Genomic DNA, 27,329 nt, shown 5'->3' on the forward strand with positions numbered 1-27,329 from the left:
GAATTGTTTTGCTTACAAGAGTGCAAAGTAGCCATTTTCCAAAAGTTAAATTGTAAATACAGCAAAAGCATTTGTAGTTTGTCCCCTCCCTAAAACTAGGGTAGTATCCTTGTATTTGTGACCTTTGAACCTTTCTGTTCTCATATCACCCACCTTGCAAACTTGAGTTAACGTGATAATGGATAAGCCAATTCATGGCAAAATTCCTTTTCTGACCTTTGACCTCATGACCCCAAAATGTAACCTTTTTGATATTACAAATATAACCTGCAAGTTTGATTTTAAAAAATCCCTTTATCCGTTCTTGAGTTTTCTCAAACAAACAATTCAATTTTTCCCTGTGACCTTTGACCTCATGACTCTTAAATTGAATCTGCCTGTCACAAACATGCTTTAAGTTTGACAAAAATCCCTGTATTTGTTTTTAAGTGACCTTGAACGCAAATATTAATTTGGTCCTGTGACCTTTGACTTTTAACCTCATGACCCTAAAAATTAACCACATCTTCTGTTTGATATTACAAACAAATCCCGCAATCTTGATAGTAATCCCTTAATTCATTTTTGAGTTATGAACAGACAATTCATATTTGCCCTGTGACCTTTGACCTCATGACTCAAACGTAATCTCTGTGTCCACATCATAATACATAAACAGCATGCAAGTTTGATCACTCACAAATACAGGGTTTGTGTTTTTTTTATTCATTTTTTATTCTTGAACATGTACAAATTCAATTTTGCCCCATGACCTTTAACCCCATGACCCTAAAATGTAACCACATCTTCTGTTTGACATTACAAACATATCCTGCAAGTTTCTTCGTTCTTCAGTGATTTTGAACAAATACAGAAAAAAATGGATTTGGCCCTGTGACCTTTGACTTCATGGACCCAAAACGCCATCCTCACCTGTTGGCTATTCCAAATCTATCCTGCAAGTTTGACAATATTCTTGTGTTATCATGAACAAAACATTTAGCGCCCTAACTCTGTGACCTCTGACTTTTAACCTCATGGCCCCTAAAATTTAACCACATCTTCTGTTTGATATTACAAACATATCCTGCTAGCATGATAGTAATCACTTCACTTGTTCTTGAGTTATCATAAACAGACAATTCATATTTGCCCTCTGACCTTTGACCTCATGACAAATTGGATCTCTATGTCCCTTTCATATCATAAACAATCTGCAAGTTTGATCACTCAAAAACAAATACAGGGTGTGTTTTTGGATCTTGAACATGTAAAAATGCCAATTTTGCCCCATGACCCTAAAATTTAACCACATCTTCTGTTTGACATTACAAACATATCTTGCAAGTTTGTTTGTTCTTGAGTGAACACAAACACGGAAAAATTAGATTTGGCCCTGTGACCTTCGACCTCATGACCCCAAAACGTCATCAGCTCATCTGTTTGCCATTTCAAACATATCCTGCAAGTGTGACAATATTCTTGAGTTGTCATTGACGCAAACATATAGCACCCCAACCCTATGACCTCTGACTTTTGACCTCATGACCCTAAAATCTAACCACATCTTCTGTTTGATATTATAAACGTATCCCGCAAGCTTGATAGTAATCCCTTAATTCAATCTTGAGTTATGAACAGATGATTCATATTTGCCCCGTGACCTTTGAACTCGTGACTCAAACGAACTCTTCCTGTACATTTCATATCACAAACAGCCTGCAAGTTTGATCGGTCCAAAACAAATACAGGTTGTTGTTGTTTTTAACTTGAGCATGTACAAATTCAGTTTTACCCTGTGACCTTTGACTTTTAACCCCATGAGCCTAAAATTTAACATATCTTGCAAGTTTGTTCATTCTTGAGTGATCTGAAACACAAACCTGGAAAATTTAGATTTGGCCTAGTGACCTTTGACCTCATGACCCCAAAACGTCATCACCTGATCTATTTGCTATTCCAAACATCCTGCAAGTTTGACAATATTCTTGAGTTATCACGAACACAAACCTATAGCACGCTGACCCTGTGACCTATGACTTTTAACCTCATGAACCTAATATTTAACCACGTCTGTTTGATATTATACACATTCTGTCAGTTTCATCAAAATCCCTTTATTCGTTCATGAGTGATTTTAAACAAATACAGAAAAATTTGATTTTGCCATGTGACCATTGACCTCATGACCCCAACACGTCATCACCTCATCTGTTTGCTATTTTAAACATATTTTGCAAGTGCGACAATATTCTTGAGGTAGCATGAACACATACATAGCACCCTGACCCTGTGACTTCTGTTTGACAAAAATTTGTTCTCGAGTTATCTTGAAGACAAACGTGTGACCTTTGAACCTCACCACCCTAAAATTCTCCCGTTCGACATTACGAACAGTTAGATGAAAATCTCTTGTTCTTGCGTTATCTTGAAGACCAATGGACATACGGAACCGTAGAACGAATGAACCTCTCGTCGCGCGTTATTGTCTTTTGCTCAACAGAGGGCGCAAGAAGATGTTAAATTGGAGGGTTTAGGTTGGACTCCAGTTCCCCATAACGTCGTGCGTTTTGAACAGTGTCATCAGAGCTTGAAGCAAGCAGCTCGGCGCGGACACGGAAGGAAGTCGAGTCCCATCAAGAAACCGCACGCAAAGCTTGCGAGGCCTGTTGAGTCGACAGACAGACCGACAGAAAAAACGTCCGCGCGGTACGGAGAATGACAAGAGCGGATTTATTAGTCGGCAGTCGGCTTGGCTACAGCGCACAAGAAGACGCGGTAAGTACAAGCAGACTGAGCGGACGACCTTTCACTCACTTTTCATCTTGGTGCTGAAATCCTCCGTTATTCGTGGACGAAACAAATTGGATTCTCAGTGCTGGATTCATGATATTAATTGCGGAATTCCAATTTTTCAATTGACTGCCATTAATTGCAGACTTAAAACTTAACTGTAGGTTCCGAGTTGGCCATGAGAGGGCTTGCGCGTCCTCGTCATTTCTGGGGTACCTTCTGCTTATTTGTGGCGCTTTCTGTTGATCTCCGGGCATTCTCAGCTCACTTCTTGTGGATTTTGGGTCGTTTCTGGGGAACTTTCTCTTCATTTTTGGTGACTTCCCGTTGATTTGGGGTCATTACTGCTTGATTTGGGGGACATTTTTGGGTTAGGTTGGTTATTTTGGTGACTTCCTGTTGATTTTGGGTCATTACCGGTTGATTTGGGATCATTTCTGGGGGACATTGTCTATTTCTGGCACTTCCTGTTAAATTTGGGGAATTTTCAGGTCGCTTTCTGTTGATTTCTGGGTATTTTCAGCGCACTTCTTGTTGAGTTTGGGTCATTCGTGATTGATTTAGGAAAATTTTGGGGTCATTTTTGGGTTACGTTGTTTATTTTGGTGACTTCCTGTTGATTTCGGGGGACTCTCGGATCAGTACTTGTCGATTTTGCTCACTACCTTTTGATTTGGAGTCAATTCTGGGGCACACAGTTTTATTTTGGTCACTTCCTGTCAATTTGGGGGAATTTTCAGGTCACTTTCTGTTGAATTCCGGGCATTGCCAGCTCACTTCATGTTGATTTTGCGTCGTTTCTGGGGAACGTTTTATTTTAGTCACTTCCTGTTCATTTTGGGTCATCACCGGTCGATTTTGGGTCATTTCTGGGCAATGTTTATTTTAGTCGATGCCTATTGATTTTGGAGAATTTTGGGTTTATTATGGGGCCATTTGTGGATTACGTAGTTTGTTTTGATGACTACCTGTTGATTTTGGTTCATTTCTGTGGCACTTTGGCTTTTTTTGGGGGTCACTTCCATCCAACCATGCATCCATTTTCTTCCGCTTATCTGAGGTTGGGTCACGGGGGCAGCAGCTTCAGAGGTGAAGCCCAGCAACTTCAGCCAGCTCTTCTTGGGGGATCACAAGGCGTTCCCAGCCCAGCCGGGATGTCTCCCCAGCATGTCCTGGGTCGGCCCCGAGGCCTCCTCCCTGTGGGACTTGCCCGGAACACCTCACCAGGGAGGTGCCCCGGAGGCATCCTAATCAGATGCCCGGGCCACCTCGTCTGGCTCCTCTCGATGAGGAGGAGCAGCAGCTCTACTCCGAGCCCCTCCCGGATGACCGACGAGCAGCAGCTCTACTCCGAGCCCCTCCCGGATGACCGACGTTCTCACCTTATCTCTAAGGGAGAGCCCTGACACCCCATGGAGGAAACTCATTTCGGCCGCTCGTATCCGGGATCGTTCTTTCGGTCACGACCTACAGCTCGTGACCATAGGTGAGGGTAGGAACATAAATCGACCAGTAAATAGAGAGCTTTGCCTTTTGGCTCAGCTCCCTCTTCACCACGACGGACCGATGCAGAGTCCGCATCACTGCAGACACGGCACCGATCCGCCTGTCGATCTCCCGTTCCATTTTTCGTCACTCGTAAACAAGACCCCAAGATACTTGAACTCCTCCACTTGGGGAAGGACCTCATCCCTGACCTGGAGAGGGCATTCCACCTTTTCCCGACTGAGGACCATAGTCTCGGATTTGGAGGCGCTGATTCTCATCCCGACCGCTTCACACTCGGCTGCGAACCGCTCCAGTGAGAGCTGAAGGTCATGGCCCGATGACGCCAACAACACCACATCATCCCGCAGAAAGCCGAGATGCGATATTGAGGCCACCAAACCGGGCCCCCTCAGTGCCCTGGCTGCGCCTAGATATTCTGTCCATAAAGGTAATGAACAGAACCGATGACGCAGGGCAGCCATGTCCAACTGTCACTGGAAACGAATCCGACTTACAACCGGCTACACGGACCAAACTCTGACACCGGTCATACAGGGACTGAATCCCCCGTATCAGGAATTTTAATACACCATACTCCCGGAGCACCTCCCACAGGACTCTCTGGGGGACACGGTCGAATGCCTTCTCCAAGTCCACAAAACACATGTTGACTGGTTGGGCAAAGTCCCATGACCCCCCGAGAACCCTGCTGAGGGTATAGAGCTTATCCACTGTTCCCGGCCCAGACGAAAACCCCACTGCTCCTCTTCAATCAGAGATTCGACTTCCCGATGGAACCTCCTCTCCAGTACCCCTGAGTAGACCTTCCCAGGGAGGCTGAGGAGTGTGATCCCCCTATAGTTGGAACAAATCTTCCGCCCCCCCCCCCCTTTTAAAAAGAGGGACCACCACCCCGGTCTGCCAATCCAGAGGCACTGTCCCCAGTCCACGCGATGTTGCAGAGGCGTGTCAACCAAGACAACCCCACAACATCCAGAGCTTTTAGAAACTCCGGGCGGATCTCATCCAACCCCGGGGCTCTGCCACCGAGGAGCTTTTTAACCACCCCGTTGACTTCAACCCCAGAGATAGGAGGACCCGCCTCGGAGTCCCCAGGCTCTGCTTCCTCATGGGAAGGCGTGTTGGTGGAATTGAGGAGGTCTTCAAAGTATTCGGCCCACTGACTCACAACATCCCTGGTCTAGGTCAGCAGCGCCCCATCCACAATATACACCGTGTTGGTAGTGCACTGCTTTCCTTTCCTGAGACGCCTGATGGTGGACCAAAATTTATTTGAAGTCGTTCTCCATGGCCTCACCGAACTCCTCCCATGCACGGGTTTTCGCCTCGGTGACCACCCGAGCCGCGTGCCGCTTGGCCAGTCGGTACCCATCAGCTGCCTCTGGAGTCCCGTAGGCCAAAAAGGCACGACAGGACTCCTTCTTCAGCTTGACGGCATCCCTCACCGATGGTGTCCACCAGCGGGTTCCGGGATTGCCGCCACGTCAGGCACCGACCACCTTGTGACCGCAGCTTCGGTCAGCCGCCTCAGCGATAGAGGCGCGAAACACGGTCCATTCGGACTCAATGTCTCCTGCCTCTCCCTGGACATTGGGAGAAGCTCTGCCGGAGATGGGAGTTGAAACTCCTCCGGACAGCGGACTCCGCCAGGCGTTCCCAGCAGACCCTCACAAAACGTTTGGGTCTGCCGGGCCGGACCGGCATCTTCCCCCACTATCTGCGCCAACTCACCACCAGGCGGTGATCGGTTGACAGCTCCGCCCCTCTCTTCACCGGAGTGTCCAAGACATGCGGCGGCAAGTCCGATGACACGACTATAAAGTCGATCATCGAACTACGGCCTCGGGTGTCCTGGTGCCAAGTGCACATATGGACACCCTTATGCTTGAACATGGTGTTCATTATCGACAATCCGTGACGGGCGTAGAAGTCCAACAATAGAACACCGCTCGGGTTCTGATCAGGGTGGCCGTTCTTCCAAATCACGCCCCTCCAGGTCATTGCCCACGTGAGCATTGAAGTCCCCCAGCAGAACGTCCCAGAAGGTGTGCTCTCCAGCACCCCTTCCAAGGACTCCAAAAAGAGTGAGTGCTCTGAACTGCTGTTTGGTGCATAAGCACAAACAACAGTGAGGACCCGTCCCCCCAACCGACGGTCATTTGTGAGGCACAGAGTTTTATTTTGGTCACTTCCTGTTGATTTTGGGTCGTTACCAGTTGATCTGGTGTTATTTCTGAGGGATCTTTGCTTTATTTTGCTTAGTTTCTGTTGATTTTGACTCATTTCTCTTTTATTTTTGGTCACCTGCTGTTGATTTTGGGTCACTACCACCATTTCTGGGAGACTTTCTTTTTATTTGTGTCACTTTTTGTTAATTTTGTGGAATTTCCAGGTCCCTTTCTGTTGATGTGGGGGCATTCTCGGCTGACCTCTTGTTGATTTTTCGGGTCATTTCTGGGTCACATTCTGTTGAATTTGGGGAATTTCCCCAAGAATTAAACACTGCTTTTGGCCCCCGATCACCCTCTTAGTTGTTTTTTGAAATTCACAGTTAAACTAGTGCCCTTTTAGGGGTTAAGCGAATGATGGTCGTTGCTTGGATACGCTTTTCAAAAACAGCTAACCACTTCCTCACAACCTGGCTCACCGAAACACACTCGCACTTATGACAAACGTACATTCTGTTGCATTCGTGTGCTGAATAAATGTCTGCAATATTAATTGATTGATTGATTTGGTCTCTTCCTGTTGAAACGAGGGCCTTTTTGGCTCCCTTCCTGCTGATTTTAGGGCACTTGTGGGTCATCCCGTTCATTTCGTCACTTCCTGCTCAATTTGGGGCATTTTTGGCCGACTTCCTGTTGATTTTCAACGGCAGGCAATGAGTTCATCGACTTGGTGGTTTGTAACGGCCGTAGACAAAAGCAGTAAGGTGAGACTGGAGGTTCTTTGCCGTTTTAGCTGATGCTAGCTGCTGTGAAAGGAGTGGTTTCCTTTCCCCCCCCCAATATCTACACAATACAGTCTGTAGTCAGAAGACTCAACACGGGAAGTCAGCGGTGATGGACGGATGGACAAACAGCCCCAGGAAGTTGAACATGTGGATTCCCACATGGGGGACTCACCTCAGATATCTTTTTTTGTTGTTGTTCTAGTTGGAGAGATGAAGAAAGACATCGACGCACTGTTAGCACAGGAACGTGCTGACATCATTTCCAAGTATGACAAGGTAAGTTGTGTCATCACAGTCATTTGAGTTTGGAGTCGGCGTCAAACTGGAGTGAAATGTGAAGAAGGATTACAAAAGAAAATGGTTGGGTGGGGAGGGGGTATTTGATTTTCTCTTGTTGTTCGGTTATATTTGAACTCTGTGTAGGGCAAGAGACTAGATTTAAGTTTGGCTAATCTCAAAATGAACAGGAGGTGGCCACTATCAGCATGAAGTGACCAAAAAAATGCAGCAAAATAATCAGGAAGTGACCAGAAAATGCTCCCAAATCAACAGGAAGTGAACTAGTATCAACAGGAAGTAAGCCAGAAATGCCACAAAATCAGGAAAAGACAGGATATTAACATGAGATAACCCCAAAATGAATAGGAAATATCCTGGAAATAAACAGGAAGTGACCCAGAAATCCTCCAAAATTAGCAGAAATGCCCCCAAATCATCAGGAAGTGAGGTAGTATCATCAACAGGACGTATCCCATAAATGCCTCAAAATCAGGAAATGACAGGATATTACCATGGGATAAGTAAGCTAAAAATGCCCTGAAACCAACAGGATGTAACATGGAAAGGCCCCAAAATCAACAGGAAGTGACCAATGAACAAGAGAGTGACCCCAAAATGCCCTGAAACCAACGGGAAGTGACTCAAAATCAACAGGAAGTGATCAATGAACAAGGAAGTGACCAAAAAATACCCTGACACCAACAGGCAGTGACAAAAAAAAAAAAATCAACAGGAAGAGACCAATGAACAAGTGACCCAAAACCAATATGAAATGACCAATGAACAAGGAAGTGACCCATAAAATGCCGTGAAACCAACAGGAAGTGACCAATGAACAAGGAAGTGACCCAAAATTGCCCTGAAACCAATAGGAAGTGACCCAAAATCAACAAGAAGTGACCACTGAACAAGGAAGTGACCAGAAAATGCCCCCGAATTAACAGAAAGTGACACAGTATCAACAGGAAGTGACCCAGAAATGTCTTAAAATCAAGAAATGACAGGATGTTAATAGGACGTAACCCAAAAATGCTCTAAAATCAACAGTAAATGTCCCAGAAATGAACAGGAAGTGAGCCAGTATCGAAAGGAAGTGACTTTAAAATGTATCAAACTCAACAGAAAGCTACCCAGAACCCCTACTCGCAAATCTAGTTACCCAGAAATGACCTTAAATCAACAGGAAGTGAGCTAGTATCAACAAGAAGTAACCCAGAAATGCCTGAAAATTTAGGAAATGACAGGATATTAACATGAGATAACCCCGAAATATGTCGAAATGAACAGGAAATGTCCCGAAAATGAACAGGAAGTGAGCTGGTTTCAAAAGGAAGTGACCTAGGTATGCTCCCAAATGAACAGGAAGTAACCAGAAATGATCCTAAATCAACAGGATGTGAGCTAGTATCAAACTGAATTGACCTAGAAGTGCCCCCAAATCAATAGGAAGTGAGCCAAAAATGCCATGAAACCAACAGAAAGTGACCCGAAATCTGCAGGAAGTTACCTAGAAATGCCACAAAATCAAGAGGAAGTGACCAATGAACAAGGAAAAATGCCCTAAAATCAACAGGAAGTGGCCCTAAAATCAGTAAGAATTGGGAAGTGACCCAAAAATGCCCTAAAATCAACAGGAAGTGACCCATGAACAAGGCAGTGACCCAGAAATACCCCGAAACCAACAGGAAGTGACCTGAGGTCAACAGGAGTGACCACTGAACAAGGAAGTGACCCAAAAATGCACTGAAACCAACAGGAAGTGACCCAAAATCCACAGGAAGGGATCATTGAACAAGAAAGTGACCCAAAAATACGCTGAAACCAACTGGAAGTGACCCATGAAAAAGGAAGTGTCCCAAAAAATGCCCTGATACCAACAGGAAGGGACCTGAGGTCAACAGGAATTGACCACTGAACAAGTAAATGACCCAAAAATGCACTGAAACTAACAGGACGTGACCTGAAATCAATAGGAAGTTACTTGGAAATGCCACAAAATCAATAGGAAGTGACCATTGAACAAGGAAGTAACCCAAAAAATGCCCTGATACCAACAGGAAGTGACCTGAGGTCAACAGGAAATGACCCAAAATCAAGAGGAAGTGACCCAAAAATGCCCTAAAACCAATAGGAAGTGACCCGTGAGCAAGGAAGTGACCCAAAAATGCCTTGTAACCAACAGGAAGTGACCTGAAACCAACAGAAAGTGACCCAAAATCAATAGGAAGTGACCCTAAATCAACAGGAAGTGAGCCGTGAGCAAGGAAGTGACCCAAAAATACGCTGAAACCAACTGGAAGTGACCCATGAAAAAGGAAGTGTCCCAAAAAATGCCCTGATACCAACAGGAAGGGACCTGAGGTCAACAGGAAATGACCCAAAATCAAGAGGAAGTGACCCAAAAATGCCCTAAAACCAATAGGAAGTGACCCGTGAGCAAAGAAGTGACCCAAAAATGCCTTGTAACCAACAGGAAGTGACCTGAAACCAACAGAAAGTGACCCAAAATCAATAGGAAGTGACCCTAAATCAACAGGAAGTGAGCCGTGAGCAAGGAAGTGACCCAAAAATGCACTTCAACCAATAGGAAGTGAGCCAAAATCAACAGGAAGTGACAAATGAACAAGGAAGGGACCCAAAAATGCCCTGAAACCAACAGGAAGTGACCTAGAAATACCCCCTAAATCAACAGGAACTGACACGGTATCATCAGGAAGTAAGCCCTGAGTGTCCTAAAACCAACAGGAATTGAGCTATTAAAAGCGATGATTTTGTTTCAGGGCAGGCTGCAGGGCGTCCCGGCGGAGTCTTGGGAGGACGCCGACTACGGCGTCTACAAGGTGACGGACCGATTGGGTTTCCTGCAGTAAGTTTTGCTCGGCCGGGGAGAGTTTCTGAGCTTTCTTTTCGTTGATTGTTCACCGCCGCCGTCTGGGTTTTTAGTGAGAAAGAGTTACCGACGCCCGGCGTGCTGGAGGAAAAGGTAGGAACTTGGGGTCTGGCATCCCTGCGCTGTCCGCATTGTATTTTCCCTTCTTTCCTAGCAAAAGCAGCAGGAGATGGAGCGTGTGCAAAAGTGGCTGAAGATGGTGAAGAACTGGAGCAAATACAAGAACGGCGACAAGGTGCGTTCAATTCATCTCACCGCCAAGCTCAGCTCAGAGAAAGACGTCCCATCCGTTTGGACTGGGAGGGAGGGAGGGGAGAATGATCTCAGTCCAGATACATTGGAAATATTGTCACCTGTCAATGAATTCATTTTAGGGGCACTTCTAGGTCACTTCCTGTGGATTTTGCGTCACTTCCTATTGATTTTGGGGTATTCCAGGTCACTTGCTGTTGATTTTGGGGTATGTTCAGATCACTTCCTATTGATTATGGGAGCATTCTTGGCTCACGTCCTCTCTATTATAAGCCACTTCCTGTTGATTTTGAGTCAATACCGGGTCAATTCCTGTTGATTTTGGAGCATTTCAGGGTCACTTCCTGTTTATTTTGGGTCACTTCCGATTGATTTTGGAGCATTCCGGTGTCACTTCCTGTTGATTTTGCGGCATTCCTGGGTCACTTCCTCTTTTATCAGGCCACTTCCTGTTGATTTTGAGGAAATACTGGGTCAATTCCGGTTGATTTTGGAGCATTTCAGGGTCACTTCCTGTTTATTTTGGGTCACTTCCTATTGATTTTGGAGCATTCCAGGGTCACTTCCTGTTTATTTTGGGTCACTTCCTATTGGTTTTTCAAGCATTCCGGTGTCACTTCCTGTTGATTTTGGGGCATCCCTGGGTCACTTCCTGGTTAGTTCAGGCCACTTCCTGTTAATTTTGGGGCATTCCGGGGTCACTTCCTGTTGATTTTGCGTCACTTCCTATTGATTTTGGGGTATTCCAGGTCACCTCCTGGTTAGTTCAGGTCACTTTCTGTTGATTTTGGGGCAAATACAGGTCACTTCCTGTTCATTTTGCGTCACATCGTATTGATTTTGGGGTATTTGCAGGTCACTTCCTGGCTAATTCAGGTCACTTCTTGTTGAATTTTGGGGCAGACATTGGCCACTTCCTGTTGATTTTGAGGTATTCCCAGATCACTTTCTGTTGATTTTTGACAACCTCCTGTTGATTTTGGGGCATTCTTGGGTCACTTCATCTTTATTTTAGGCCACTTCCTGTTGATTTTGGATCACTTTTGTTTATTTTGGGTCACTTCCTTTTGGCTTTGTAGCAGATTCAGGTCACTTCCTGTATATTTTGGGACATGTATGAATCACTTCCTGTTGACTTTGGAGCATTCCAGGGTCACTTCCTGTTTATTTATGGTCACTTCCTATTCATTTCTAGGCATAGGCAGGTCACTTCCCGTTTATTTTGGGTCACTTCCTATTGATTTTGAAGCATTCGGGGTCACTTCCTTTTGATTTTGGGGCATTCCTGGGTCATTTCGTCTTTGTTTCAGCTCACTTCCTGTTGATTTGGAGTCAATACCTGGTCATTTCCTGTTGATTTTGGAGCATTTTGGGGCAAATACAGTTGATTTTGGGGTATTCCATGTCACTTCCTGGTTAGTTCAGGTCCCTTCTTGTTGATTTTAGTGCATTCCAGAATCACATCCTGTTGAATTTGGGGTGTACCGGGTCACTTCTTGGTTAGTTCAGATCACTTCCTATTGGTTTTGGGGCAAATACAGGTCACATCCTGTTGATTTTTGGGTGTTGCAGGTAACTTCTTGGTTAGTCCAGGTCACTTCCTGTTGATTTTGGGGTATTTCCAGGTCACTTCCTTTTTATTTTGGGGCATTCCAGTTAATTTTCTCTTTATTTTGGGTTTCATCCTGTTGATTTCGGGGTATTTCCCGGTCACTTCCTGTTGATTTTGGGCCACTTTTGGGATTAAAACAATGGGAGCAGAGCCGAGTGCCCTCCGTTTCCTTCCAGGAATTGAAATGTTTCCCCTCTTTCAGTTGGCGAAGCGCGTTTATAAAGGCATCCCGCTCCAGCTGAGAGGTCAAGCCTGGTCCTTGCTTTTGGACGTGGACAAAGTCAAAGGAGACAACCCGGGAAAATATGAGGTGGGTAGGAAGAAAGCGGACGTCGTCGGGGCGTGTCCCGTCACCCTTAGCTTTTTTTTTCCCCAGAAAATGAAGCTGCAGGCTCGGAACTTCTCCACGGAGATCAAACAGATCGACTTGGACGTCAATAGAACCTTCAGGAACCACATCATGTTCATGGAGCGCTTTGGAGTCAAGTGAGCAAAATAATTGGAAATTGATTTGTATAGACTCCACCCCACCAGGGGGCGATTTTGGACAGTTACTGTTGTTTTTATCCTGCAGGCAACAAGCACTCTTTCACGTATTGGCAGCCTACTCCGTCTACAACACGGTAAGAGACTACACTTTAGTTCTGCGGAGATGACGTACAAGGAATTTGTCAGTGTTGTTTTTTCTCGCGTGCGCTTTATGTTGAAAGGCCGTCGAGTCAAAGTACATCTTTTCCTGTTGGGGAAGCGGCGTTTGCGCCACAGGAAAGGCACTTCTTTTTTGCCCTTTTACTCTTTGCCGTGCACTCAGGGCTCAACTACTATCGTCCAAGTCCGATTGGACGTCGAGTGCTGTCAATGAGCATTCACAGCCAATCAGACATTGTCAGCGGAAGCCGAAGAGTTCATTTGTGCTCACTTTCTTGTCATTTTACAATACTTACGGGTCACTTCCTGAACATTTTGGACCATTTCCTGGTGATTCTGGGGCATTTCTAGGTGACTCCCTGTTGATTGTGGGTCACCAAAGTACCCTAAAATCACAAGGCAGGAGGCCCAAAGTCAACAGGAATTGACCAGGAAGTGGCCTGGAAATACGCGAAAATCAACATGAAATGATCCAAAATGTACAGGAAGTGACGCTGGGATACTCCAAAATGTACAGAAACTGAAATCGCCTAAAAATGCCCCAGAATCCACAGGAAGTGGCCTGGAAATGCACTGAAATCAACAGGAAATGATCCCGAATGTACATAAAGTGACACTGGGATACGCCAAGATGTTCAGAAAGTGACCCAAACTCAACAGGAAGTCACCTAGAAATGCCCCCAAATCAACAGGAAGTGACCCATGACCAGGAAGTGGCCTGGAAATATGCAAAAATCAACAGGAAATGATCCAGAATGTACAGGAAGTGACCCAGAAATGCCCTCAGTTAGTTGTATTGAGTTCAGTTTGTCTACCAGGAAGCGGAATGGAAGAAATGCCCTAAAATCAATCGGAAGGGACCCAAAAACAAGAAGTGGCCCCCGAATCAACAGGAAGTGAGCCGTAATCAATAGGAAGTGACCCAAAATCAACAGGAAGTGAGCCGTAATCAACAGGAAGTGACCCCAAATGATATGTGAATTTGCCCAAATCAACAGGAAAGACCCAAAATATACAGGAAGTGCTACGTAAATGCCCCCAAATCAACAGGAAGTGAGCCGTAATCAACAGGAGGTGAAACCAAATAAACAGGAAATGTACAGAAAATTTCCAGGTCACTTCTTGTTCATAAATAAGCAGGAAATGATCCAAAAAGTACAGGAAGTGACCCAAAATAACCAGGAAGTGAGCTAGAAATGCCCCAGAGTCAATAGGGAGTGGCCTGGAAATGATCCAGAATGTGAGCCAAAATCAGCAGGGAATCAACTAGAAATGGCCAAAAAGCAACAGGAAATGATCCAAAATGTACAGGAAGGGACCCCAAATGAACTCTTTGGCTTCCACTGACAACAATTGTCTTCATACTCGTATTTCAGTACCATGGATGGCACGGCGCTCGATGTCCAATCCGTTTGGACTTTCCCCCCCAAGCAAAATAAGCGCTGATCTAAGGGATGAGTCCATGAAAATGGATATTCATATTTGCGTACGTATTTTCCTAATACGGATTCTGCAAAGCGGGCAACTCCGGCTGATGTGACAGCCGAGAAGAATGGCAGGAATGTTGCTCCCTCGTAGCCTTCGGAGGAGAGGCGACTGCCAGCGCCAGGCCAAATATGGACGTGACTTGGACCAATAAGGACCGAGACCCGACCCGACCAATTTTGACTAGTTGTTGTGTGGGTTCCCAGGAGGTGAGCTACTGTCAGGGGATGAGTCAGATCGCCGCCATGCTGCTGATGTACCTGAACGAGGAGGACGCCTTCTGGGCCCTGTCCCAGCTCCTTACCGACAACAAGCACGCCATGCACGGTGAGACAAACACACGAGATCCAAACACAATGCTCTCTCTGAAGGAACGCTTGCTCCTCTGCTCCCCGTGGCTCCTTTCCTGTTGATTTTCGGTCACTTCCTGTTGATTCAGGGGAATTAACATATGACTTCTTGTTGATTTTGTGTATTTTTGTATCATTTCATGTTGACTTGGGTATTTTTTGTATCACTTCCTGTTGATTACAGCTCACTTCCTGTTAAGGGGCATTTACATATCACATCCTGTTGATTTTGGGTCACTTGCTGTTGATTCGGGGGCATTTATGTCTCACTTCCTGTGGGTTTTGGCTCACTTCCTATTGATTCAGGGGTATTTACGTATCACATCCTGTGGATTTTGGGTCACTTCCTGTTGATTCAGGGCTATTTACGTATCACTTCCTGCTGATTACGGCTGACATCATGTTGATTTTGGGTCACTTCCTGTTGATGTGGGGGCATTTCTAGATCACGTCCTATTAATTTGGGGTCACTTCCTGTTGATTTTGGGTCAATATTTGTGGTCAACGATGCGGTTCGGGGCAGCTCAACGGTAGAGTAGTCGTTCCCCAACCCAGAGGTTGCGGGATGGATTGCTCGCCCTGTCGTCAGTAGGTAACCTTGATTCCTTCCACTTCAAATGTCTACCTGGCGCTTTCTCTCTCTCCCTGTAGGTTTCTTCATCCCGGGTTTCCCCAAACTGCAGCGTTTCCAGGCTCACCATGAGCGGATCCTCTCCAAAATGCTTCCCAAAGTCAGGAAGCACCTGGTGAGTTCCTTCCCGTCCTCAGACGGAGAAGGACAATTTGTCACTTTGTGGTCTGGCGCTTGACAGGAGCGAGAGCAGATGTCCTGCGGGCTTTACACCACCAAGTGGTTCCTCCAGTGCTTTATTGACCGAGTGAGTCGTTTTAGCTTCCAAATCCAACATTTCAGTCATCATTTCTGAACGTTTACTGGCGACTTCCTGTTCGTTTTGGGCGATGAGTTAGATTTTGGGTCAATTGCTGTTGATTTTAGCGCATTTGAGGATCACTTCCTGTTTTTATCTGGTCCCTTCCTGATGATTGGAGGGCATTTCAGGGTCACATCCTATTGATTTTAGGGCATTTTTGTGTCACTTACTGTTGATTTTAGGGCACTTCAGGGTCACTTCCTGTGTCTGGGTCAATTTCTATTGATTTGAGGGCATTTCTGGGTCACTTCCTGTTGATTTGAGGGCATTTCAGGGTCACTTCCTGTTTTTGGGTCAATTTCTATTGATTTGAGGGCATTTCTGGGTCACTTCCTCATGATTTAAGGGCATTTTTGTGTCACTTACTGTTGATCTTAGGGCACTTCAGGGTCACTTCCTGTTTTTGGGTCAATTTCTATTGATTTGAGGGCATTTCTGGGTCCCTTCCTTATTGATTTTAGTGCATCTCTGGGTCACTGCTTGTTTTTATCTGTTCACTACCTGTTGAGTTTAATGCATTTCTGGGTCACTTCCTGTTTTTGCCTCGTCACTTCCTGTTAATTTAAGGGCATTTCATGGTCACTTCCTATTGAATTTAGGGCATTTCTGGGTCACTTCCTATTGATTTGGGGCGTTTTTGGTTCACTTACTGTTATTTTTTGGTCAGTTATTGTTATTAAGGCATTTCTGGGTCACTTAATAATTATTTGAGGGCATTTCTGGGTCACTTCCTATTGATTTTAGTGCATTTTTGTGTCACTTCCTGATGTTTTGGGTCATTTACTATTGAACTTTAGGGCATTTCTGGCTCACTTCCTATTGATTTTAGTGCATTTCTGGGTCACTTCCTGTTTTTATCTGGTCACGTCCTATTGATTTAAGGGCATTTCAGGGTCACTTCCTGTTTTTATATGGTCACTTCGTGTTTATTTAGGGGCATTTCAGAGTCACTTCCTGTATTTTTGGGGTCACTTACTGTTGAATTTTGGGTGTTTCTGGATCACTTCCTATTGAGTTGAGTGCACTTCTGGGTCACTTCATTTTTATCTGGTCACTTTCTGTTGATTTGAGGGCATTTCTGGGTCACTTCCTGTTTCTATCTGATCACGTCCTATTGATTTAAGGGCATTTCAGGGTCACTTTCTGTTTTTATATGGTCACTTCCTGTTGATTTCGGAGCATTTCAGGGTCACATCCTGTATTTTTGGGGTCACTTACTGTTGAATTTTAGGGTGTTTCGGGATCACTTCCTATTGAGTTTAGTGCACTTCTGGGTCACTTCGTATTTATCTGGTCACTTCCTGTTGATTTGAGGGCATTTCTGGGTCACTTCCTGTTTTTATCTGGTCACTTCCTGTTAATTTAAGGGCATTTCTAGTTCACTTCTTTTTGTGTCACTTCCTGTTGATTTGAGGGCATCTCAGGGTCACTTACTGATGTTTTTGGGTCGGTTACTATTGAATTTTAGGGCATTTCTGAGTCACTTCCTGTTGATTTGGGGCCATGTTTGGGTCTGCTACTGTTGTACTAATTTACTACTTCCGGTACTCCCACCTCCTTGCCAAAATAAAGGCAGAAAAAGCAAAAGTCATTAGGCCAACGGGATTTTTTTTTTTCCAATGTCCGCACCTTTTGCCGTGCGGTTCCGCCCCGCCGCCACAGAGCCCGTTTACCCTCACTCTGCGCTTATGGGACATCTACATTCTGGAAGGGGAGAAGATGCTGAGCGCCATGGCTTACACCACCCTCAAGTTACACAAGAGTGAGTAGCACGCCTTGGAGGACACGGGCTCCAAACGCTCCCATAATTTGTCCCTCCCGTCAGAGCGTTTGCTGAAGTTCCAGTTGGAGGAGCTGAGGGAGTTCCTTCAGGAGCAGCTGGCCGCTTCCTTCCTGCTTCCGGACGACGCGGTGGTGGAGCAACTGCAGGCCGCCATGGCCGAGCTACGCGCTAAAAAGTTGGACAAACCCCCTCCAGGTACGGCAACGGACGGTGGTCGGCCTCCTCAATGGCGCGCCCCTATTCATTTTACCGGCCTACCTTATGAGGCCATTCAAAACATGAAATGTAACTCAATAAAGCCAAGTATATTAATAGGCATTTTTTCCTAAACCTTCAGGGTATATGGGTATTTTTGGTCATAAAAACCCCCAACAAACTTTAATGTTATTAATAACTAAACTAATGCATGTTCTGGAAAAATGGTGTGGGAATGCTGTCATGCTGGCTGGTTATCTTTTGGTGATTTTGGCTTACTTCCTGTTGATTATAGGGCAATACTGGGTCATTTCCTGTTGTGACTTCCAGTTTATTCGGTCACTTCCTGTAGATTTTGGGGCATTCCTCAGGTCAATATCGGGTCAGTTCCTGCTGATTTTGCACGAGTTGCTTGTTGACTTCCTGTTCATTTTGGGTCGTGTTTTTTTTTTTTTTTTTTTTTGGTCGCGTTTTGTAGTTTTTGGGTCACTTCCTGTTCATTTTGAGGGCATTCACAGGTAAAATTTTATTTTGGGCGAATTACGGGTGACTTCCTAATGATTTGGGGTCAACATTGGGTCACTTCCTGCTGATTTTGGGCTAGTTGCTTGGTGACCTCCTTTTCATTTTGGGTCATGTTTTGTTGATTTTGAGTCACTCATTGTAATTATTGCATCGCTTCCTGTTCATTTGGTGGTAACCTTTTATTCTGTGATAATTGCAGATGACTTTCTAATGGTTTTGGTTGATTTTGGGGCATTCCTGGGTTACTTTCTGTTGATTTTGGGTCAATAGGTGACTCCCTATTCATTTTGGGTGTACTTATGCGTAACCTTTTTATTTTGGGCTAATTACGTGTGACCTTCTAATGATTTTGGTAGACTTTGGCGCATTCTTGGGTCACTTCCTGTTTGTTTTGGCTTATTCACGGTTGACTTTCTAATGATTTAGGTTTACTTCCAGTTGATTTTATGGCATTCCTGGGTCACTTTCTGTTGCTTTTGGGCTAGTTGCCTGGTGACTTCCTGTTCATTTTGGGTCGTGTTTTGTTGATTTTGGGTCCCTTATTGTTATTTTTGGGTCACTTCCTGTTCATTTTGGGGGTATTCATGGTTAACGTTTTATTTTGGACTAATTACGAGTGCCTTCTAGAGATTTTGTACACTTCCTGCTGATTTTGGGCTAGTTCCTTGGTGACTTCCTGTTCATTTTGGGGTTTACTTATGTGTAACCTTTTTATTTTGGGCTGATTACGCGTGACTTTCTAATGATTTTGGTGCCTCCTTGGGTAACTTTCTGTTTATTTTGGGGGTGTTTATAAGAACATTTTGTTTTGGGAAAACTACAGGTGAATTTCTAATGATTTTGGTGCACTTGCTGTTGATTTTGGGTCATTTTTTTCTATCTTTATTTGCGGCTATTTAGGGGTGACTTCCTATTGATTTTAGACTTGGTCACTCTTTACTGGTCGCTTCATGTTTATTTTGGGTCACTTTCTATTCATTGTGGGTCACTTGAAGTTGAATCAAACTAGTTATGCTCCCGATGACGCTGTAAAGTTGATTGATTTCATCGTATTTAAAAGAGTGTCCAACTGCTTTAGAATACGCATGTTTCAGCTGTCAATAGCAGGCAGTGAGTCGGTCTTTGTTTTCATTTCAGCCAAGTCAGAGGAGCTCCCCATGAAGCCCCTGGGCAGAGAGCTCCCCGTCGTCCTGCTGCCTCTGCTCACCGACTCCCCCGGCGAGGTCAAACCCGGGCATCGGGGAGCGCCTCCTTCGCCGTCGCCCGAAGCCGCCTCTTCTCCTTTGGCGGCGCGTAGAGCCCCTTCGTTATCCCGTGTCGAGGAAGACCACGTCGGCCGGGGACGGACCCCGGACGCCCGGGAGGAGCCGGCGGATTGGCCCCCGCCTCCTCCGGAATTTGCGGGCGCGCCCACGGAGATGTGGGACTTGCCGGATCTTCCGCCTCCGCCGCCGCCCTTTTCCCCGACGGAGAGGGAGCAAACGTTCAGTTCTCCGACGGACGGGCACATTTTGGCCGGGTTTACGGCGCATTTGCACGGGCTGGCGCCCCCTCAGGCCGACAGGCGACCTTCCGCAGTTTCTCAGTACGACAACCTGTCGGAAGCGGACGACGGGCGGAGCTCCCCGGCGCCCGGCCGAGAAGATGTTCTTTTCCAGAGAGACTACGAGCCCGCCCGTCATCTGCCCACGTTATGGCCCCTCCACACCGTGGCCGCTGTGCCACAGGAGGCAAAATATACACACGATGAGCGGCGGACGCCCGCGACCTCGTCCTCTGTACTCGTGAGCTTGCCGGCCTCAGCCCTCAAACAGATTCCCTTCCAAAGAGACGACAAGCCCGCTCCCCGGCCACCCCTTTGCCAGGCCAGTTTGCCTCAGGCGGCAAAATACAGAGACGATGAGCGGCGGGTACCCGCGACCCAGTGTCCCGCGCCGGCCCCCCAAAACGAGCCCGCCCATCATCCGCCCACATTACGGTTGCCTCAGGAGGCAAAATATAAAGACGGCGAGCGGCGGGCACCTGCGACCCCGCCTCCTCATTTCTCCCGTAGCCCCCGGGACCGATCGGCCTTTCCGTCGCCGCTCTTGTACACGGGGCCCTCGTCCGGCGCGGACTTTTGCAGGCATCTACCAAAGTCTGTCGCGTTTTGAAGTGGAATTGACACATCTACTGAACTTTGCAGTGTCAAACTCTGGAGCTAAAAAGGTCCGTTGTGGTCACGTCCTATTGATTTTAAACATTTCTGGGTAACATCCTGTTTGGAATTGACAAATCAACAGAGCTTTGCGGTGTCAATCCTTTTGTTGCGTTGCAAAATGTGTGAAGAAATAAAATCGCTGCATTTTTCTTTTTACTTTGGTTTATTACACTCCAACAAGCATATTCATCTTAGTGTACCTCTTACATATCAGTTGTGCAAAGAGCAATTTTTGTTGACATCCGATCCGTTTGACGCGGCGGCGCTCCCGCTTCGAACGGATCGGAGCCTCGGCGGCTATAGTTGTTTTGATTCACGGTCAGACGGACGACGGGACTTCATATTCTCAGCTGACTCAAGAGGTTGACGAGCGAGGCCACGCTCTCCCGCAGCTTGGCGTCTTCCTCCTCGCCCAGCGACACGCCGGCCAGCCGCGTGGAACCGCCGGAGCCCAGCAGGCACGGCAGGCTGAAGAATACCTCGGCTCCGACGCCGCCCCAGCCCTGGACCCGCACCCCCACAAAAACAGTCAAATCGGGGTTCCCGAAAACAGGCGCCAGAGAAAATTTCAGCCAATAAACAGATCGGAATGCCACGGCCTGAGATTCAGAGGTGGGTAGCGTAGGCTCAAAATAGGACTCGAGTAGCGTACCAAATATTACTCCAGTAAAAATAGTCATCCAAAAAAATGGACTCAAGTCAAAAAGTATTCGGCGAAAAGAATACTGCTACTGAGGTGTGTAAACACCCCACTAATGTCAGCCACCACTAGAGGGTGGGAGACGTACGCAAACCTCTTGTCAATGTAAACATTTTTGTAATACTATTAGCTATGACATGACTATAAGACGCCAAAAAAATCTAAACATCACCCATGCCAATCCATATAGTGGATAAACCTATTTTCTAACATGAAATGAAAACATGTCCGAGCTCTCAATGTCAAATAGTCGATTTTTGACGGGTTAGGGTTTGCGGATCACGCCGGTGTGATCCTAGGACTCGACCGCAAGCTTGTATGAGTGCATGTGCAGAGGCAAAAATTGGACTCAAGCAGCATTACTTCAAAATATTAGTCCAGCACAAGTCAAAAAGTATCGGCAAAAAGACTACTGCTACTGAGGTGTGTAAACACCCCAGTAATGTCAGCCACCACAAGAGGGAGGGCGACATGCACAAACACTTGTAACAATATAAACTCCTTTTTGTCATAATATTAGCTATGACATGACCGTATGAGGGCAAAAAAATTCTCCAAAATCGTCCAATTCTGACCAGAAAAATCAACATCACCCATGCCATTCCTTACAGCGTGAGTGCCTTCAAGTGGATAAACCTATTTTCTAACATGAAATATCTCCAGGCTCTCTATCGCGTGACAGTAGGCATGTGCCGGTATGAGATTCTGACAGTATGATAGCTTAAGCAAAAATATCATGGTTTCGCGGTATTGCAATTACAGCTCTAAAATGTACAAAAAAAAAAAAAAATTTCATTGAACAGTATTATCATTTTTCAAAACAACATATTAGCTAATTGGAAGCATAATGTTAATTAAAAACGTAAATAAAAAATATTCTATATTAAATTACCATGCTAATTTGCCTAAAATGAAAAAAATTAGCATCTGTAAATAAGTCACGGATATCTATCTCATAACTGTCGCTTAACTGTTTTTTTTTTTCGTTTCTGTTGAATTTTCCCCTCATATTTTAGATGATAATCAATCCAAACAAATACATTTAAAAAAAAAAAATGTTTAAAAGGGTAAAATGAAAATCTCGACCACTCCTCGATGTCTGCCATTTCTGCATTGCGACCCTTGTTATATGCAGTGGCGGACTTGGCAATTTTGGGGCCTAAGGCGAACATATCCAGGGGCCCTCTTCATGGGTCAGGGGTTAAAAAGGTGAGAAGGGTGTGGAGAAAATATGATCCGGTACACTAGGGCTGTCCTAAACGACAGATTTTCTCCTGATTAGTCAGCCGACTAGTTTTACGATTAGTCGACTAATCTAATCATTTTCTTTTTTTTAAACTAATTTAGCAATGAAATTTTTGTTGACGCTTATTAATTCACAAAACCATTTTGGAACACTTAAATTCTTTATTAAAGTACTAATAATCACGTAAATAACAATAATTAATCATTAATAAACAATTAGCATTTACTAGTGCAAAAGAATGGAAAATAAACAGATTCAGAACACTGACTTTGCCTTTCCAACATTATCCAAAACAATTTTTTTTTTTAAATTCTAACATTATTATAGTATACTACTATATATAATAGTAGTATAATAATTATTCATTACCAATCATATTTGTCAAAAAGAGTGTCATTAGTGTAGAATCTGTATTCTGTAGTACAGGGGTCCCCAAACTGCGGCCCGCGGGCCGGATACGGCCCGCAGCCACATTTGGTCCGGCCCCCTGAACAAAAAAAAAAAAAAACAAAAAAAATTGTAAAAAAAAAAAAAAAAAATTTTTTTTTTTTTTTTTTTTTCCCCCAATAGAGTTATTTATGTCCTGGCTTTTTTTCTGTGAAGAACTGAGCAATGGTTATTTGGTTATTATCTATTTAATTAATACAGTATTATTATGATACTGATATTATATTATATTATATTATATTCAGGGGTGCACATAAGTGGTCCGCACATGCGTACTGGACGTAGACAAACGCGCTGGCCCTCAACGGCTTCCATACGCTTTTGCGTACCGATGGCTGACCACTCTATTTGCGGCGGACACGAGAAAATAACTTCGCAAAATGTCGATGAGGCAGGCCACACTGAGTAATTACTTCCGTGTTCCCCCACCCCCGTCAAAAGACAGACAGACGACAGAGACGTCACCGGAGCTACCGAAAAAAAGGACTTTTGCTGAAAAGTGGCTACAGCAGGTACCATGGCTAGAAGCGAATGATGCTCGCACGGAAATGCGGTACAAAATGTGCCGTGAGAATCCCAATGTCGCCGATTAGAGCAACGCATTTTATGTTGGGTCAAAGAATTTCAGCCATCCAAACTTTGAAAAGCACGAAAAAAACAGAGAGCATGTGGCAATTAAGCAAACTGTCGATGTCAAACAGGACCCCACTCGCCCTATGGACATGTGGCGGAATAGGGCGGAATAAAGGTAATGAACAGCGACATGCACTGACAAACGTGTTTTTGCTCACATTTTACAAAGCTAAACATGCACGTTCAATGAGGTCTTATGAGGAGGACATCCCACTTTTAAAAAGGCTTGGAGTGAATGTGGGAGCCCCATAATGCCCTTTATTTTGAATTGGTGCTTTTATGTTTATTTCTTTACATTTCACTTCAAAGTAATGGCAATTTTGTTGTGCCAGTTGATGTTAATCAAGCATTAACTTAATATAATTAATCAAAGTTAATTGGCTCTAAGTAAAGCTTGTCATAAATTTATTGCATCAGGCGGGTCGGCTCTCAAGCTCAATGAGGACCAAGTCACATCTCCAGGTCCTCCTCTGAGAACCTGGGCAAAAAAATTATGTGCACCCCTGATTATATTATATTGTATTATATTATATTATATTAAGGGCTGTCAAAGTTATCGCGTTAACGGGCGGTAATTAATTTTTTTCATTAATCACGTTAAAATATTTGACGCAATTAACGCATATGCCCCGCTCAAACAGATTAAAATGACAGCAGTGTCATGTCCACTTGTTACTTGTGTTTTTTGTCTCCCTCTGCTGGCGCTTGGGTGCGACTGATTTTATGCACCATGAGCATTGTGTAATTCTTGACATCAACAATGGTGAGCTACTAGTTAATTTTTTTGATTGAAAATTTTACCAATTTTATTAAAACGAAAACATTAAGAGGGGTTTTAACATAAAATTTCTATAATTTGTACTAAAATCTATCTTTTAAGAACTACAAGTCGTTCTATCCAGGGATTGCTTTGACAGAATATTAATGTTAATGCCATCTTGTTGATTTATTGTTATAATAAACAAATACAGTACTTATGTACAGTATGTTGAATGTATATATCCGTCTTGTGTCTTATCTTTCCATTCCAACAATAATTTACAGAAAAATAAGGCATATTTTAGAGATGTTTGAATTGCGATTAATTACGATTAATTTTTAAGCTGTGATTAACTCGCTTAAAAATTTTAATCGTTTGACAGCCCTAATTATATTATATTATATTATATTATATTATATCATTTTTATTTTATTTACTTTGGTTCCGTGAAGAATCCAGAAAGGGTTATTTGATTGTGGCTTTCTGAAAAACAATACATTTTTACATTTAGGCACTCCTGCAATCGTCACACTTTTTCTGTTACAAACTGACCCCGGCCCCTCATCAGAGAAGAGAAGGGTTATGTGGCCCTCACAGGAAAAAGTTTGGGGACCCCTGCTGTAGTATTTACTCTACATATTATAATATTAATTCTGAAGTATGTGGGATTAACTCCAGAAACCATTATTTATAGGACGAACATGACGTGCTTTTATTTTGAAAATTCACCGTAGGTACAGTACGTTCGATAAACCGCTAACCGAAAGCTTTACACACCGTAAAAAAACATTCTTCGTGATTGCTTGTGGTGTAACTAATAGATTTCATTTTTAGCAAATGCTGTTAACCAGCTGTTGAGTGTTATTGTATGACTGATTGGAACTGTACTGCAATGTTTCGCCACAGGGTGTGCTGTCGTGTATTTTATGTTCGGTGTGAAGAAGAAGAAGAAAGTTAAAAGAGGCATTAGCGGCCTGTTCTCAACTTCTCCTTCACCGAAGTTTGGCTCTCATGGAGAGCACGTTTGCTCATGTGCTCGAAATAAACGTAGCAGGTGAGCTGTAAAAATAGCGAGCTTAGTGGCGTGAAAAACGCGGGAGAGCTAAGTGAAGCTAGCGAACAGCTATGCGGAGCTAAGCGATGCTAAACAGAGTTAAGCGAAGCTAAACGGCGCTAAATGAAGCTAAGCGACTGATACTCAGTACGTATTCGTGGAAAAGTCCATTGTAGTGCGTGTGTGTTGGGGAGAGATAATATAAACGCAGCATTCAAATGGCTTTCTGTTTTGTTATTTGTTTGTTATGCTGACATAATTATACATGACGAATAGTGCTGCTGGCTCCGGTAGCCCAAGCCCTTGCGCAGCTGGTTGGGGGCCCCCTACTGGTTGGGGGCCTAAGGCGATCACCTACTTCGCCTGAATAGTAGATCCGCCTATGGTTATATGACCATGTTACACCCATAAAATCCAGCTGTGGCCATTCACAGCTGTGTCTTGATACTCGGTGATCCATGCTACATGGAGTTTTTGGATCGAAAAGAGGTAAGTACGCGATAATATCTCGTTAAAATCACGGAGTCTTTCATTATGCTCTCGTGTGCTCTCACCTCCAGTTAGGGTTTTGCTGTTTAAAAAAATTAGTTTTTTTTTTTTTAAATGCCCTCCTGCTCCAATTTTTCTTCCCCCAGAAAATTGAGATTTTAAGCTTTCCAATGATGTATCACACATACAGTACATATAGGACAATTGTGAAATTTGCCAAATTGGGACCTCAGAGCGGAACTTGGAGTCACCTGAGTCTTCTCCGCTATATACATGTGATATCTAGCGTAGCATCACGTGGGTGTAGTTTGTAGGCTGTCGGCTAGAGTCAGGTATTACTGGAGACGCCGAGCATCGGGTTTGCAACGGCGTCACAACTCCCTTCCCATTCCCGCTCTTCTCTCTGTCTCTCAGACATTTCTGGCCTCATTCAATCAACGTAGTAACGCATAGTAACACACGCCTTTACATCCACAGGAACAGTAACTGCGTTGCCGAGATGAGAAAAGTAATTTATTAGATTAATCACTACTTAAAAAAATGACACCGTTATTAACAACACTGTCGATGACACCGGCGTGATGGTACAACTTGAAACTGCAAGCTCGTGTGAGGTCACGTGGCTTTATCGTTACACACGATCGCTATCATGGAGTCCTGTTGTTATAGAGCCACTGTGTTGGGCAAAATAAAGTCAGTAAGGACAAAGTATTGGAGTAAAAGTTTCTTTTTCACGCATCTATTCAAATCAAAGTCAAAATGACGGCGCGCTAACACAAGTACGGTACATTTTTCGTCTCCAGTCCTCTGGTCCTGACCCAAAATGTGATGCAAGGTGGACGACAGGTGTTCAAAACAAAGTCAATAGTTCAAGTCCAAATGTTCCAAACATGATCCCTCCCTGCCTCCTACCTGGGCAAGCGTGGTGACAGAGTGGACTTTCTTCCTATCTGTCAGGATGCTGTTTGTGATGTCGGCCAGCGACAAGCCCACGGACCAGGAACGCTGACCTCCGTTCTTGGTGAGGCCGAAAGCTCTGGAGAAGAAAGACACACGCGCACGCAAATGTCACGCCGTCCTACTGTGTTACCACTACTTCTAGCTATGAACTTATCGGCGGTGCCTCAGAAGAAACAGGAATAGCGTACCGCACGAAACACGTCGCCTTCGCACATTCATATTCATGCCGTTTGCAACTGTTGCTGGGGGGGGGGGTCAAACTTGTGTTTGTCCCTCATGCCAGATGCATGTCAATAGTGTACGAACGAGATGTTTATTGAGCTAAACCTACCAATTCTGATGTCCCTGGTGCCAAATTCACTGGTAAAGATGTGCAGGAACATACAAATGTTTAGTTAAAGAGATGGCTTGAGTGTCGACCTGATCCAGAGGTAGCTTTTTTATCGACACCTTTTTCTTACGCCACTGACAATGACATTCTCCTGTTTCAACAAGCTATCCTTCACCACCATATGCCTCGTCTTTCTTATATATTATATCCCCTGTGTGGTGGCCACCACTGCCACCCCAATTTAGTGTTTCAAGATTTAGTTAATTATTTATGTGATATTTTTTGGACATATATTTTCTAATGGGTGCACACTTTAGTTAATAT

General features: G+C 44.5%; 2 protein-coding genes across 5 annotated transcripts in view; one reads left to right on the forward strand and one right to left on the reverse strand.

Moving 5' to 3' along the window:
* On the forward strand, positions 1-20,543 carry si:dkeyp-19e1.3 (USP6 N-terminal-like protein). Of its 4 annotated transcripts, none has more exons than XM_057835623.1 (14): positions 1-2,757; positions 7,437-7,510; positions 10,294-10,379; positions 10,457-10,496; positions 10,558-10,638; positions 12,470-12,577; positions 12,644-12,753; positions 12,842-12,890; positions 14,607-14,727; positions 15,402-15,496; positions 15,563-15,628; positions 17,345-17,444; positions 17,508-17,660; positions 19,323-20,543. In XM_057835623.1, exons 2-14 carry the CDS (start codon positions 7,445-7,447, stop codon positions 20,336-20,338), a joined length of 2,091 nt encoding a protein of 696 aa, XP_057691606.1. In that variant the 5' UTR covers positions 1-2,757; positions 7,437-7,444; the 3' UTR covers positions 20,339-20,543. The 4 variants fall into 4 exon arrangements, with proteins under 4 accessions (XP_057691606.1, XP_057691608.1, XP_057691607.1 ...); XM_057835624.1 differs by lacking the exon at positions 1-2,757 and adding an exon at positions 2,769-7,213; XM_057835625.1 differs by lacking the exon at positions 7,437-7,510.
* uevld (UEV and lactate/malate dehyrogenase domains) overlaps positions 20,530-27,329 on the reverse strand; it is a 23,591-nt gene continuing 16,791 nt past the window's right edge. The window contains exons 11-12 of the mRNA XM_057835628.1: positions 26,627-26,750; positions 20,530-20,888 (exon numbers count right to left, since the gene is read on the reverse strand). Coding sequence (XP_057691611.1) covers positions 20,724-20,888; positions 26,627-26,750 — 289 coding nt within the window. The 3' untranslated portion in view covers positions 20,530-20,723. The remainder of the gene's footprint in view (positions 20,889-26,626; positions 26,751-27,329) is intronic.

Source organism: Corythoichthys intestinalis, chromosome 5 (genome assembly GCF_030265065.1).
Source record: "Corythoichthys intestinalis isolate RoL2023-P3 chromosome 5, ASM3026506v1, whole genome shotgun sequence".
Taxonomy (NCBI): Eukaryota; Metazoa; Chordata; class Actinopteri; order Syngnathiformes; family Syngnathidae; genus Corythoichthys; species Corythoichthys intestinalis.

Coding starts and splice junctions, on each gene's coding strand:
- si:dkeyp-19e1.3 (XM_057835622.1), top strand. CDS start 7,352: ATGGACAAACAGCCCCAGGAAGTTGAACATGTGGATTCCCACATGGGG. Junction 12,754..12,841: donor ATGGAGCGCTTTGGAGTCAA/GTGAGCAAAATA, acceptor TTTATCCTGCAG/GCAACAAGCACTCTTTCACG. Junction 15,629..17,344: donor TCCAGTGCTTTATTGACCGA/GTGAGTCGTTTT, acceptor CCGCCGCCACAG/AGCCCGTTTACCCTCACTCT.